Source organism: Sparus aurata, chromosome 20, assembly GCF_900880675.1.
Source record: "Sparus aurata chromosome 20, fSpaAur1.1, whole genome shotgun sequence".
In the NCBI taxonomy this organism is placed as follows: Eukaryota; Metazoa; Chordata; class Actinopteri; order Spariformes; family Sparidae; genus Sparus; species Sparus aurata.
In genome coordinates, this window is record NC_044206.1 from 20,289,005 (window position 1) to 20,304,009 (window position 15,005).

At 41.0% G+C, this 15,005-nt stretch overlaps 1 protein-coding gene and 1 non-coding gene across 3 annotated transcripts; both read right to left on the minus strand.

The window, feature by feature from the left end:
* Positions 1 to 1,085: 1,085 nt before the first annotated feature.
* Positions 1,086 to 14,457, minus strand: polr3e (polymerase (RNA) III (DNA directed) polypeptide E). Of its 2 annotated transcripts, none has more exons than XM_030400431.1 (21): positions 14,289 to 14,457; positions 13,324 to 13,440; positions 11,753 to 11,803; positions 11,554 to 11,631; positions 11,357 to 11,472; positions 10,719 to 10,801; positions 10,343 to 10,450; positions 9,959 to 10,008; positions 9,734 to 9,853; positions 9,440 to 9,525; positions 9,090 to 9,134; positions 8,881 to 8,972; positions 8,014 to 8,134; positions 7,806 to 7,887; positions 7,644 to 7,703; positions 6,905 to 7,062; positions 6,737 to 6,798; positions 5,848 to 6,314; positions 3,764 to 3,841; positions 2,601 to 2,723; positions 1,086 to 2,509 (listed from the first exon to the last, which is right to left on the minus strand). In XM_030400431.1, the coding sequence occupies exons 2-21, from the start codon at positions 13,360 to 13,362 to the stop codon at positions 2,453 to 2,455; spliced, it is 2,076 nt and encodes a 691-aa protein (XP_030256291.1). In that variant the 5' UTR covers positions 13,363 to 13,440; positions 14,289 to 14,457; the 3' UTR covers positions 1,086 to 2,452. The 2 variants fall into 2 exon arrangements, with proteins under 2 accessions (XP_030256291.1, XP_030256290.1); XM_030400430.1 differs by lacking the exon at positions 14,289 to 14,457 and adding an exon at positions 14,102 to 14,197.
* A 146-nt stretch (positions 14,458 to 14,603) lies between these two features.
* On the minus strand, positions 14,604 to 14,685 carry trnal-aag (transfer RNA leucine (anticodon AAG)). Its single transcript has one exon. It is a non-coding gene; the product is annotated as a tRNA-Leu (tRNA).
* Between the last annotated feature and the right edge of the window lie 320 nt (positions 14,686 to 15,005).

Consider the following 15,005-nt stretch of genomic DNA (forward strand, 5'->3'; position numbering starts at 1 on the left):
TGTCACTAGTGATTTTGACACATTAACGGAACAGTTTACCCCCGAAATCAAAAAGTGGTGGCATCTATAACAACTTGGTTTGGATGTTGTTGGGTTGAAAGAACGTAGTTTCTACATTTTATGGTTTTGGGGTGCAGTGTCCCTTTAAGCAGTAACACAGTGGGAACATTTAGTGTGAAAATCTTAATAGATAAAGTCATCTTTAAGAGGTTTGAGCTGAAACATACATTTCTTTTGGTTTTCAAAGAGATCAAAAATAGACTTGAATAGAAAAAAAAAAATGATAATTAGATTTGGGGAATTTGACAAGAACTTAAAAAAACAATGAAAAAAGGAATACAGAGCTTTGATTTAAGTTAATTAAAGTGTCCATACAGTTAGTTGTTATTTATTTATTGTGTCATGCACATACAAGTTATTATTGGTTGCAGTGGTGAAAAAACATATTTTTATTAGAAAGTACCACCGAAGAATCAAGATACGAGAAAAAAACTAAACAAATTTCATCTTCAGTCTCACCTAAATAACAAAGGTATAACCTCTGTTTTAATGTCTGTTTTTGGCATATCAGTTATCAAATGGTAGACACTGAATACATAATAACAGTATTGTATTCAAATCATACAAAATATTCCCCAAAAAGAACAGAACTGACTTGCACACACGCATAAAACACGGCAATCAACAGAGGAACAGGGACATTAGATAACCTGTATACATATTAACCGAGGTACAAAGCTGCTTCACGTGGTATTAACTGACATCTTACTTAACCCAGTTACTGTAGCAGAGAGTTAAGATGTTGCATAATCAATAAAGTGTTGCCAAGACTTGTGGAGTAAAGTCAAACTGAGCTTTTCCACTTTGAGCTGCATGATATCTTTTATAAACGTGGGAGGTTGTGCCTGTTTCTACTTCAATAAAACGAGTCTGCACGACAGCAAATCTGTTCACTCGGGTGTGAACTGAACGTAAAAGTGAACATATGTTATCTAACCGCATATATAAAAACTAATTTAGTAATATTTCTGATATTGTGGTGATATGAGGCACTATCACCACTGATAATGACAACACACAGACAATTTGACATTATATGTTTATTGAGCAAAGAAACAAACCAATGAAAACAAAACACGCCCGTCGTTACGTGATGATGAACCACTAAATCTAGCCGGTGAACGCAAAACACTTAATTCACATTTCTTCTTCCACTCGAAGGCTTAAAAGTCCTCAAAGTGTTTCAGTGGGAATCAAAGCATTGTTGTTCCTGTTGTTCTGGTATCGACATGTGGGAGTCGGTCCTGGACGTCTCGTGAGGCAGAGGCACTTTTAGATGGAGGATCAAGAATAGCAACGCATGACCAGCGTATCCATAGCAACAACTACCCCCCCCAACAACTACCTCAGATCGTGGTCCAGGGATCCAGTTCCTCGATGCAACCGTTCCACTTTCATAAATCAGGTTTTTATGATGAAAATATGACAAGTGAATTCAAAACCGTCATCCTTTATTGACCATCACATCAGTCTCTCTCTTAAAATAATTGAAACTCAACATTCAACCAGGAACAAAAAGCATCTAATCCACTTTCTCTCTGAGTTTATGTTTCAGTCCACACTGGACTGAAGAATACAGAAGTGTGGGAGACGCCACATTGAATGTAGCCGTTTCCAGGTCCATCACTGCTGAAAACATGAAGTGGTTTCAGTCGTACAACATGAGCATGAAGACATTCGGGACTTTTTCTTTGTTTTTTTGCATCATTTGACGTTTCCCCTTTTTTTTTTTCATCCTTCAGTTTGGCAACGTCCCTTTAAGTGCTTTAACACGTTTTAGCAATGTATCACCCCGACCTTTCGTTTTGTGTTCTGAAGCTGGAGTAAATATTCAGTTGATATTCCTGAACAACGTCAGATCTGGATGAAAAAATAAATTGTGTTTTTCTCTCCACAAGGCCTTTAACAACATTTTGCTTTGTCGATGATATGATAAATGTAAAAACAATGTTTTCTCAGGCAAAACTCACAAATCAGGAGTAAAATGAAAGCACTTAAGAGCCACGTTTGCTCCCGACAGTAAACACCATACTGATCCGGTAAAAGTTTAATTCAAAATTAATCAAACGTGAGGTCATAAATCCAGAAATCTATGGATAAACTGTATATATAATCTTCCCATTTCTTCACTTTTTATATTTTTCCGTCTCAGACACTCCACACTGCAGCTCGTTTCTGTCCTCTGCACTGCGTCAGGGTGCTCATGTGTTAATGTCAGAAAATGCTTTGTTGAAAAAGCTTTATGTTCTGAGCAGAGCAGATGGCCGACATCTTTGTCCTCAGAGCTGGGCGAGCCGTGATTGGCTCTCTTCTGTCTCACTGCCCTCCCACTGGACACCTGGGAGAGGATCTGATTGGCAGACGGTGACCGCAGGGGGCAGGGCGCTCAGTGTCAGGACTGTATTGTTCCCTTGAGGTACCACATCCCTGCGTGGCTGCTGCAGCACTCCTAGAAAAAGGACAGAAGGGGCGGTTAGATCAGAGATATTTAATGAAAAGCTTGTGAAAACAGAAATGTTCAGTCTAATCGTCCATCTCACATTGAGCAGCCGGTCAACGTCGGCCTTACAGACGTCTCCAAACTCCTGGTTCAGCCTGGCTTGCACAATGTTCCTCCTGACCTTGTAGTTCTTGGTGAACAGGTCGTACAGCAGCCGACGGTGCTGCAGGAAGAAAACAAACACACCAGACAATCAACCTAAAATTGGAACAGTTCAGCAAAATGTTTATTTGCTTTGCTTTACCCCCATTTCCAGATTAAAGCTACCTGAATGCTGGCTGTACTGCTGCTTCATATTCAGGGTTAAGATATAAGAGTGTGAAAATGTTCAAATTAAAATGTGATACTAGGAAACAAGCAACACAGAGTAAAGGCCACATGTTCTGTCGTAAATCTCATCCCAGCTTTGAGTTTTTAATTAGTTTTCGATCTTTACGAGCATTCAAACGTTGAAGAAAATATGAACTTCTTGAAATATGATAGCTCAAAAGTAAAAACTAGGGCAGTATCCAATAGTGTGAAGCTTCGATGCCTCATTCATTAATTCGTGGACATTTGTAGTTTTATAAATCAACATGTGAATGAAGCTCATCTGTTAAGAGATTCTGGAGAACAACAGTTGCTGAATTGTTTTCCTGCCCACCAACTCAAAGCATCGTTATTGACACTTAGGAATTAGATTTTAAAAAATCAATTTTAGATAGGAAGTTACTATACTAAATTTCTTCCATTTAATCTGATGAATTACATTCACTGGTTTTGTTGCACTTAGCAAAGAGCTCCCTTCGGCTGTTGCTGTTAAAAATAATGAGGTAACCAACAAATCATTTTAAAGAGCTGGCTATTCACTGATACATATATTAAGGATAAACATATTTGTGCCATTTAAAGCTGCAAATGTCTGTTCTGTGTGAGAGAATATCTGCAGTGTCAGTCGTTTCCTCCATTTTACATTAAAGAAAGGAAAAACACACTTGGCGTGCAGCTTTAACGTTGGTTGTGGCCAACAAACAGAATCATGTCCTATTTTCACTGCAGCGAGCCAATCACAGCCCTCACTGAAAGGGTGGTGTGCGCTCTCTGAAATTCATGTGAAATGTGTGATCGCTGAAGGCTCCGACGTGTGGTTTTTGTGGTGAGATTGCGCTGAAAACATCTGCCATGTAGACCGAGACGAGAAGGATGTTCACCGATTGTTTTTACCTTGTCGAATTCCTCTCCAGTCTCCCACAGACCGAACACCTTCTGTTCATCAGGAGCTGCTGAGCTCTGAGCAGGAAACTAAAGTCAGAGGGAGACAGCGATGTTAGAAACACATTTAAAGCAGGAGGCAAGCAGCCTGCAGCAAGTCTGAGCAGGAAGTAAGTCTCTGAACATGATCAAAACACTCTTTAGCTCAAACATTGTTGTGTTGAACAGAATATGTCACAGAAAAGCCCCACAGGTTTTCTGTTTAAGGTGGAAACACAAAACCTTCTCCGAGAAAAACTGAATGGATTTGTGCCAAGTCAGCTAGTTTAAAAGGAAGTGTAAAACTTCACTGTGGACATTAATATGTTAAATTAAGATTCTCAGCCGCTGATTGTCCTTTTTGAGACTAAAAATGTGTTTATAACAAATTTAATAATGCACGTATGATCATCAAAGCATTGATTTAAGAGTGTGATTGCCTTTTAATGCAGCAGTTAAATGTTAACTTCACAATTTTACACATCAAAGTGTGTTTACAGGTCTTGGTGAGCACTACTGCATATAGTAACATAAAGCCCTTTGTAGCGCCAGAGGAAGCTGCATGTAACCTGATACACTGCCTTCAGTGATGTCACTCAGTGTTGTGTGTAATGTAGGCGGCAGGTTTTGAAAACATCTAAAAAAAACAAATGAACAAAATCAATACTGAGGAAATGGAGATGTCACCTCTATATTCCACATCATTTTCTCTTTTTTTTTCCACCCTGGTGTCTAAATTACCCACAATGCAATGCATTTATCAGATTACCTGCAGCTTCCTCTGGAGCTACAAATGGTTTTAAAGTACTTTGTGACCTGTAAACACAACTTTACGTGTAGAATTGGTGGAGTTACCCTTTAACGAATTAATGAAACGTCACATTCCTCTTTGTTATCGTTTGTTAATTTGATCTCTTGTCTGACTGTCGAGCCAAAAACAGCTAGAGGCCGAACACTGCTGTGACCAGCAGGACCAACTCTGAGCGCTCCAAACCAGACAGACACAACACGCTGACCTCAAATCTGATCAATGAACCGTCCGATACCAGAAAAATAATGTTCAGTGTTGTAGAAGACGAGCCTCCTGATTCTGGATCTGCCTGCGTTTGCAAACAACAAACCTTCTTAGTTCCTTGGTAGTAATGAGCTTTACTTTGAGGCTGATAATCTGTTGCATAACCAAAATGGCGCCCAGCCATTCCCTCCCCTACGGCGTTTTCAAATCCTCTAACGTCAAGGATGCAGATGGGATAAGACATAAGCCAGGGCAGGGCCGGTCCTGGCAGGAGAAACAAGAGCATGTAGCGGACCACGCCACTCCCTGCCCTGTGAGCAAACACCACACCAAGTAACACGGCCAAAGAACACAATGATAACACATCAGATCCATCTATAAGGAGCCTACAAACAGCTACCTCCAAACATAGCACGCAGGTATCAGGTGGTGGCTGCTGGAACATGAGAACCAGGTCTGCGTTGCTTCAGTGCACAGACTGTTTTACAAGCAACAAAGTGCTCACAAGCAAAACGACCGTTAATGTCGTTATTCTGTTTGAGAAAACTGATATCCGCATTCAAGCTGCCAGAGAGGAAACCCCCGTATTCAGCAGCCACGGGCAGTTTCAACTAGACACAGACCAGAGTAAAAGCAGCTCTGAAACAAACACTCAAGGGATTTTAATCTGAGCGCTTCAAGACACGATGTGCAGGTAAAGCAGAGAACCACTCAGTTCTGATCGTCCCTGAGGTGTGGACCTTTGGTCTGAGACAAGAAATCCAATTTAACTTGTAATGTAATCACAAATAACTACTGATGTTCAGGGGAGAAACTTGCAGTTCAACAAGTCATCCTGCATCAGAGCAGTGCTATGAAGGTGTTCAAATCAGGAGTAACATCGTGTAATAGTACAGCTTTCTTAATCTGCTGTTTCTGTAGTGAAAAAGACCCGTTATAAATTTTATACAAAAGGTCAGCAAATCCTTCCATTTGAAAAGCTGGAAATAGCAAAAAAAAAAATGTATGGATTAGCACGTCGACATCCTCCTTAAATACTCACAGGCACCATTATCTGTTTGCAGTGGCTGTGCAGTATGGCGTCCTGCAGCATGTGGTCCGAGATGGAGTGGAAGACGTTCCGACCCACTGGCATGGAGGCCAGGTGGAGGTTAAAGAGCCTCTTAAACTCGTTCAGTGTCACTACAAAATGCTTCCTGAAAGTCTTTAGCACAAAGTCCTGCAGCTCCAGCGCCGACGTGCTGGGAGACCCTCCGTTACCGTTGGTGTGATCGAAGGTGGGGGAGGTGGCGCTGGGGTAACCGTTGACCGAACCGTTGGGGATGGAGGAGGAGGACGGGGAGGAGGTGTCCATAGGTTCGTCTTCCCTGTCGCTGACGGGTTCCTGTTTGATGTGGACGCGGCTTCCCGTCCGCTTGCCGTCCAGGTCCTTCTGCAGGGACGCCTGGTTGGCTTGGGCTCGCTCATGAGCCGTCTTTAGACGCTGCTCCCCGGTGACGTGAACAGGGTCTGAAAAACAACACACAGACACATCAGGACACACAGGATAACTTCTGCTTAATGTTTAATTTGCAATGCAATAAGCAAACAGTTCACCCTCAAATCAATAATTCATATTGTCCTCTTAACTGTCGGGCTATTTATCTATCTAGATTGTTTTGATGTGTTGCAAGTTTTTTAAGATATTGGCCTTGATGACTTGTATCTGCTTTCTCTTGAATATAGCAGAACTAGATGGCACTTGGTTTGTGGTGCTCACAGTTCCTCACATTCGGCATTGTACATGTGAGGTTACAGAGACTTTCTCAGTGGAATCAAGATTTCAGAGCACCAGACAGGTTGCAGTGGTGTTAAACGTCTTCCTTCATATATGTATTTTTGACTTTGGGGTGAACTGTCCCTTTAAGATAAAAATAAAGTTTGTTACACACCAGGCTGAGGGGAATTCTTTGGCAAGAAGTCTTCTTTAGAGAAGTTAAAGACCTTTTCCAACCTTAGAGGAAAGACAAAAAACACAAGTTAGAACAATCTGCTACATCCATGATTGACGAGAGCACCCCGGTGAGATTCTTCAGCTCGGAGACATTCCTGTAACCTACTTGCTCTGGATGCCGAGCCACAGCATGTGTTGCCTGTGGGCGATATCTGGGTGTTTCTTAATGAAGTCTACATCAGTAGGCAGCAGGAACTCCCAGCCCCGGTTGACTCGAGGAGCCGCCACATGCTCCAGGAACTCCTTCACGTCCTCTGGAGGAAGCTGACAGAGGCAGAAGGAAGAGACTGTTAGTTGTGTTTACCTGGATGAATGGAACACCTGTGGCCTCGAGGCGACAGCAGGTCGCTGCTCAGCATCTCAACAACCACGCAAGACTGCGGTGGCACTGAGCAGATCCCAGGTGAAGGAGCTTTTGTTGCACTTAGCAAAGAGCTCCCTTCGGCTGTTGCTGTTAAAAATAATGAGGTAACCATCATTTTAAAGAGCTCGCTATTCTGAACAGTAGCTGGACTATTTATGCAGTAAATTGTTAAATGTTTACAATATCACCAACCGCTTCAGCCAAACTCCAGTTTAAAAAATGAGTTTAATTACAAAAGAACATCTTGGATTCATTGTCCCAGAGGGAAATTTGTTTTCACAGCTGGCCCCTTTTTTTGCAAATATGTTGAACATTTAAGTGACTAATTCACCATGAAAGCAGCATCTGGGGCAAATCACAGAAAATTAAAGCAAATCTACATAAAATAGTTATTTTGGCACAAAGGTGCACAATCCAGGAAATGCAATCTGTTCGGCCTCCAGTCGTCATTACCAGACAGGAACGGTTTAGAGATCCTTACTTTGATGATGGCTGTGATCTCCTTCCTCATCACAGAGCGCTCCAGAGTGAACCTCCACATCTACAAAAAGGAACAACTGAGTCATGTCGGATACACGCTAAACACATTATCAGGCTGTGTGATTTGGTGTAATTTAGTGAAGGGGAACAAACAGCAGCTCACCACAAAGTCTCGGCCACGACAGAGCACTTCAGCAGGGACACCGCTGTGAGGACTGCAGGTGTTTTTAGGATACAGAACATCGCTGAGGAAGAAACACATCAATCGCTTTAAATCTTAATTTTAAAACAACACTTTTAATCTGTGTTAAACTTTAAGTGACAGTTTCCCTTCCTTTAAATCAACCTGCTCTGAGGCGGTTTGCTCTCACCTCTTCACCACCCAGTTCCCCTGAACCAACAGAGCCACCTGTTGGATGCAGCGCAGCGCTGCGGTTGAGTCCGTGCCAGAGGCGAGGAGGCCCATGAGGTTAGCAAACGGCATCACTTTGACTGCAGACAAGAGGAGACGCACGATAAATCGCTTTGCAGAGAAGAGGAGCAGTCGAACTGAGTGCTGGTGTTAACAGGATGCAGTTTATGTTTGTGAGAAATCTACTGGAAGAAAGGCAAACTAATGGTTGTTAAAAGTGAAAGAGTGCAAACCGAAAAATTGCAAAATAACTGAAAGAAACAGTTAAGAGAACTCAGCAATTCTGTAAAGTAAATTGCACATCATATAAATATCCTGTCAAAATTGTTATTCTACTTGATCAAAATAAATCAGACGTCATTATCGTATCCTGAAAGAAATCACAAAAATGTTTCATATTTTAAAAATGTGTCAGTGGTCTATAATTGGACATGGCATCCTGTATAACCTTATATTACAAGTTTATTGTGAATATTACGCAACTACAAATTCAGGCACTTTTCAAACCTTGAACAAAACTCAAGCATTTTCAAAGATTTCCAGCATTCATATAAACACTGATTTATGAATCTTGACTTCTGAATTACTTGTTTTATCTTTTTTCCTTCTCTTACTGTTATTTTTATGAAACAAACTCTCAAGGCAAGAACTTACTTGTCCATAAATCTCATTCTGGCTTCCAAACTAATGTTTAGCTGCCCTCATCTGGCACAAAGACAAACTGCACAGGTGGATACCAATCCAAAGAATGTACTGTATTTGTCACAAGTTGGTGGCCGGGTATTTGACAGTTATGTAACTGGTTTGTCTAAATGTGTTGGCCTACCGTTCTTCATCAGAGTCTTCACTTGGTCTCCCAGCGGTAGAGTGCGGAGCTGAGCCATGGAGAGCACATTACTGGGACCAACAGGCTTCACACTGACGCAAACAGAAAGACACACAGTTGACGAGAACAATGTTATTAATGAAGCATATCTGTAATCCTTATGTTATCTAAATCTCATAACGTTGGCTGGAAACTTGAGGAACACTCACACTTTTTCCTCTTCGAGAGGAGGCATCAGCATCGCCAGGTACTCCCTACAAAAACAAGAGAAGTAAGTTAGGTAGGGGGTGTGAGCATGTAAAAAGGGAAATATTAGGAATTTCAAGGGCTGGAAGAATTAAACCAACAGTGTGTAGCCTTTTTAAACATGCCTCAATATAAGCAATCAAGGTCCAAAACTATAAGGTTGCATCTATATGGCAGAATGATTATTGACAAACAGAAGAAAATGCTGGTTTCAAGCTATCGAAATCAAAAGAATCTGGCTCCAACTAAAAAATAATCTACACTTCCTGCCTGAGTACTGGAATGTATTCAAACATCAGTTGTTTATACTCACTTAGGAGTTTTGACCAGTTCAGAGTTCTCTGAGGCGTCCACTGACTGACAGAAGAGGTACTGCCTTTCATGCTCCGAGCGACTATCCTGGATTTAAACAACAGAACAAAGACAAAACGGATGCTTCATGACGAGATGTACGGACCAAAACACAGCAGCAATACATTATTAGATAACGTCAACTGTATTAAACTCAATGATCGTGGCTTCGTATAGTCAAACAACAGAAAAACGACATAATAATAAAGAAGTACAGCTCCATCACATTTTCAAGCATTTATTCTAATGAGCGTACCTTGACACCGTGGTAGTGTAGGTGAACCCAGGGCTCCTCCGCCTGCTTCTTCTGGAGGAACTCATACGACTGGATCCTCCTCTGCCGAGCCTGCTCTGACTCGGGACGAGCAAACCTCACCTGGAGGGTAACGGAAACATTTAGAAATGGTGAATCTAAATCATCTCAAAGTCAGCGTTTATCATAAATTTTGTTTCTATGAGAGTTGTTTTTTTTTTTTTTTACCGTGATGGCTTTGGCCTCCTCCTCAGCTTCGTCCTGGGAGGAATCTCCACCTGCAGATACGGGACTCTGGTCAGGTAACAGCCCTCACAAATGATCGCATCAGTTATAACGACATTTCAAGAACAGACACAACAGAGAAAAAGAGCACGTCCTCAGATTTGAGGAGTGGGAATCAAATAATTGTGGCATTTCTGCTTTAAAAAAATTGTAAAAACGGATGAAGATCAATTTTCTAGTTATCTACTAAAAAGACTGTCATGTATTTCATTTTATTTTTAGCAAATATCGGTGAACGAGATTTAATAAAAATAAAACAACTCAAAAATAAAGTATCAATCTACCCATTAATTTCTCACATTTGAAAAAGATGTAAATTAAACACACCTTCATTGGCCGCCTCCCTCTCTCTGGTTTTGCTGTCAGCCTTGTCCAGGTAAGAGAAGCTCGGCCTCATCTGGAGGATTCCCGTCAGAGGAGTGACGTGAAGCTCACCTGTTCACATTAACAATAAAACAATCAGAAACACAAGCGGTAATAATGCAGCAGCGGTCGATTGTGTGGCCATGTGTTAAAAGGTCGATCATATTGACAATAAATAACGTAACGCTAAAAGAGAAGATAAGAAAGGTAAAGCTGATAAAGATTCACATGGACTCTGAACATATGAGTGACCTTTGTGTATTTACAAGCAGCAGGAACAAGGCTAGACAAACCGAAACACAGTCACGGTGCTACAGCTGACTACAGAAGCAGGTCAGACCTTTGCGAAACACAGCAGCAGCATATCTGGAGGTGTTGGTGGTGGCCTGGATGGAGGAAAAGGTCTGCTTATCCATCATTTTCCTGCAGAAGAGAGGAAAGAATGTTAAATAAATGGTTTATGATATAGTGAAATATGCTTGTTTGTGTGAGGAATCGATCTTCTCATCAAGCAAATTTCTAAAAAATTTAAAACTTTCATTTTAGAACAATGGTCAACATTCCCAAACCTTCTTAAACATCACAGTCAAGAACGGTTAAAAGACTTTCAAAGTTTAATTACCTTAAAATCATGAACCAAACACATCATGGTTTGAGAGGCACATCAAGTTTAACTGTTATGACACCGACAGTTTTTATGTCTATAAAATTAGCAGGTTTTACAGAAGCTCCCCGAAAATTTAAAGCGAGGCTTGAATGGGAACAATTGAGAAGTGCATGAAAAGAACTGCAATATCTATTCTTGCACAAAATATAAACTAAATCCTTTTAGATGACGGATTCCTATCTTTATCCAAGTTCAAATGCCTTGATTTGATTAGCTGAAGAATATAGTCTCCACCTGCTCCAACTGAACAATGTCATGAGTTTCTGTTGTGAATTGGCGGGTAACAGGCAGTGTGAGTGCAGCAGACGTACGCAGAGTAGGTGTTGGTCTCATCGTAAGTCGTGCCGTCCACGTTCAGAGCGATCTGCTCGCCTTTGCTGCGACAGTAGTTTGGACTCATTGTGTTAATCGCCATTTCCAACTCCACCTGTATTATGGGTGGTGCAAAAAACATTACAAACATTCTCTACGTGATGGATGATAAGATAAGAAAGTAACCTTTTCCTACCCGCTGCTGTTTGGGTTTGATCTTGGCTGCTAAGTGGCTGACATCATCGTAGGTCATAGTGGCTGGTCGGACAGGGTACTGTTGCATGTGAAACAATAAAAGGTGAAGAGTGAGTGATACAGGACACCAAGACAAACAGACACTGCTCACAAAGTGACTCTTACTCATCAACACTGAGTAGAAGAAAGGAAAAGATTACCTGTAAAAGATACAGCTTATCTGCAAGGCTTTTGGCGAGGTACACATCAATCTGAAAGAAAGAGAAACATCGATCAAAGTTGTTCTCTGAAAAAAACACAAGCGTCTTCTCAATCGAAAAACCTTTTCTACAAACCCATTGAACATATTTTTAAACTTTGGGACATTCTTAGAGATGTGTGCTCGTTTTTAATATTGTTTGCTTGTTTGTGACTGACAGTATTTTTTTCAGTTATTTAATTCAGTGTTTTTACTCTTTTAACTAACTGTATCATGTATATCATTATTGGGATATATTTCATCAATGAAACTTTTTGGTTTTAAAAGAAAATGATGCGTCGGGTGTTTTATAATTATTACATTTTGAGTGATGTTTGCCATTTCAGTTCATTGATTTTGTTAGACTGCAAGATATCCTGCCTCCATTACATGTTTTTGTCAACAGTGTTTGATAACCACAATTGAGGATCACTGCAAAAAAATGTGTGTATATCGGCCAATAGATCAATGTCAGAATTCTTTACACCCAAATCTTGGTATCGGTCCCAAAAATTGCATATTGGTCAGGCTCTAGTGGATCACCTGAGACATGGATTTAAAAGTGGGAGAGAACAAGTCAGATCAGGCCACCCCACCTATAGTCCACACCCATTGTATCAAACAGTGTCAGATGTCCTCACATGGATATTAGTGAGGCATTTATAAACCCTGGGTTGTTAAAACAGTTACTGTTGTCAAAACAGATCATTCACAGCTGGCACACATACAAAAGATTCAAGATTCAAGATGAATCAAAAGGACATGAGGCTGATGTTATTCTGCATTAGGGCTGCATAATTAATCAAAATCGCAATGTGGCAACTTGCAGTATCCAAATCGCAGAAGATGAAAGTTTCTGGTAAAGGTAAAATGTGTGACCAATTTGGATTATAATGAAGTACCGCAGTGCTGCAGGGACATCCTGACCTACAAATCTTGTTCTCCAAATGTAAGAAAACATGTTTGTTTGGTGCAGACGCACACAAACGTCTCTTCATCTTGATGTTAATGCAGGTGAAAGTAAACATTCTGATATAAAATGATCGCTCCAACTAGTCACAATAGAAACATCTGTCAGAAATGGCAGTCTAATTTTCTTTCTTCTTTTACCATATCTTTGTGTAATCTTTAACAAATGCCTCCAAATAACACTTTCTTTTATCTCTAAAAGCAGTTTAATCTTCACACACTGCCTGGCACCAAGCTAATCCAATATTACCAAAGAATAGAAACTTTAAATTCTAGTCCCAAATATACAGGCTCACAGCTGGGCACTGTAGGATTTGACTTACTTTGCTCAACAGGACAGCAGAAAATACTGCATTTGTCGGGAACTAACTTTTTACTGTGGATTAAAACAATGTGTGTATTCCCAGGTCCAAATAAACTACAGTGTGCATGTTCACAATGGCTCACTTAAGTGTTTTAAATGACAACAATGAAGGTCGATGTCACAGAAGAATAAGCTATATCTCAGGGTTAACACTTCTACTCAGGATGACTTCATCTTTTAACTTGTGTCTATGAACAAACCTCTTCTATAATCGGGTCATCATCGTCCCCGCTGGCCATATTGATGTGAGCAGACCGAGGAGGGGAGAGGAGGAGATGAAACAGGAGAGGAGCTGCAGCAGATGTCACAGATCCAACCTGTACAAAATCAGAACAACAAAGATACTTGTTGGATTAAATGAATTTAACCCACACAGTTAACAAATGGCTCCACCCAGACAGGTCATAAAGAAAACAGATGACAGGCAGCTGGTGCAGGAACATGAGCATTGTGATTCAGCAGAATAGGTTACATCACAATTCATTACAATTCAGTGAGGTCGTTTCAAGCTGTCAGTCTTTAGGACGTCTGCAGTTGTGGGTCAATTTTCAGGTACCCCATAAAAACCCTGAACTTAGTGGACAGGTAGATCATGATCCTCCAGTCTGTCAAGTGATGCTAAATCCAGGTGAAACTCACATGATGTAAGACAATGTAACCCCCCATTACAAAGCTGCTGTACATGCAAACACTATGTAACAGGCGTTATAATCCATAACTAACACTTAAAACAGCTATTTCAGACTATTAAACTTCTCGTTACAGATGATTACCCCCTAAAAAGAAGTCTTCACTTATCTCTAGCTACGTTAGCTAGCTTCATTAGCAAGCTAGCAACAAACCTTTCAGCCACTTGTCACAGGCCTGCGCTACACAGTGGGTTAAAAGTCCAGTCAGACACAAAAACATACAACTGAAAAATAAATCAGGGTAAAGACAAAGCAGCTATGTGGTTCAAATCCCTGTGAACGAACGTACAAGCGACGGACATGCAGCTAGCCTGCTGGTACGCAGCCTAGCCAGGCAACTGTCGCCTAGCATTAGCAAGCTAGCTCGGCGTGCTAACGTACACATGCCAGTCAAAATAACACACAGTCAGTCAACAGGGCCTGCTTTTTACACGCCATTCCCCCCCAACAGCACCCAGACTACATTCAGCTCTCACCTGCACACTTCACCGTACAGCTTTAGCTATCTCATCCGTGTGTTAGAAAGTCCAGAAATGTGGTGCGCAGAGGGTCTAACTCCGGCTAACACAGCTGAAGTGTGTCGGTATCATGTTGACTCTGCTCCATACAGACACGTGGGGAGGAGCCCATGCCCATAATGCACAGCGAGGCCGATGTAAGTGGCCCCCACTCATTAATTCTTCATAGTCGTTTTGAATTATGTTCACAGTCACAGTTGGAGCTTCATGTACTCACAGCTTCATTCATGATTTGGTGAATACATGTTTTTACCATTAAGCAAGAAAAGTTATTGGCAGCGGTGGGATTCGAACCCACGCCCCCGAAGAGACTGGAGCCTTAATCCAGCGCCTTAGACCGCTCGGCCACGCTACCTTGTGCCTTAATACTGAGACCCATCGGCAAATATTCTTCAGCTGTCCGGGTACATGTTAATTGAAATGTCAATTAAGTCCCCAAAATAAAAATAAACAAAAACAAAAAAGAGATTAAACATCTGGATTCTCACATATTCGCAAAAGAGATATAAAAGACAGGAGACAGTGATGGATGGAGTATTTCCATTTTTCCGCTGCTTTACACTTCCACTCCACTACATGTACTTTTTACTCCAAGTTATGGGTACTTTGCAGATTACATGCTCCATAGTATCAGAGCCAAAGTGGTGCATTCTTAAATGTATTTGTTTAAAAGAA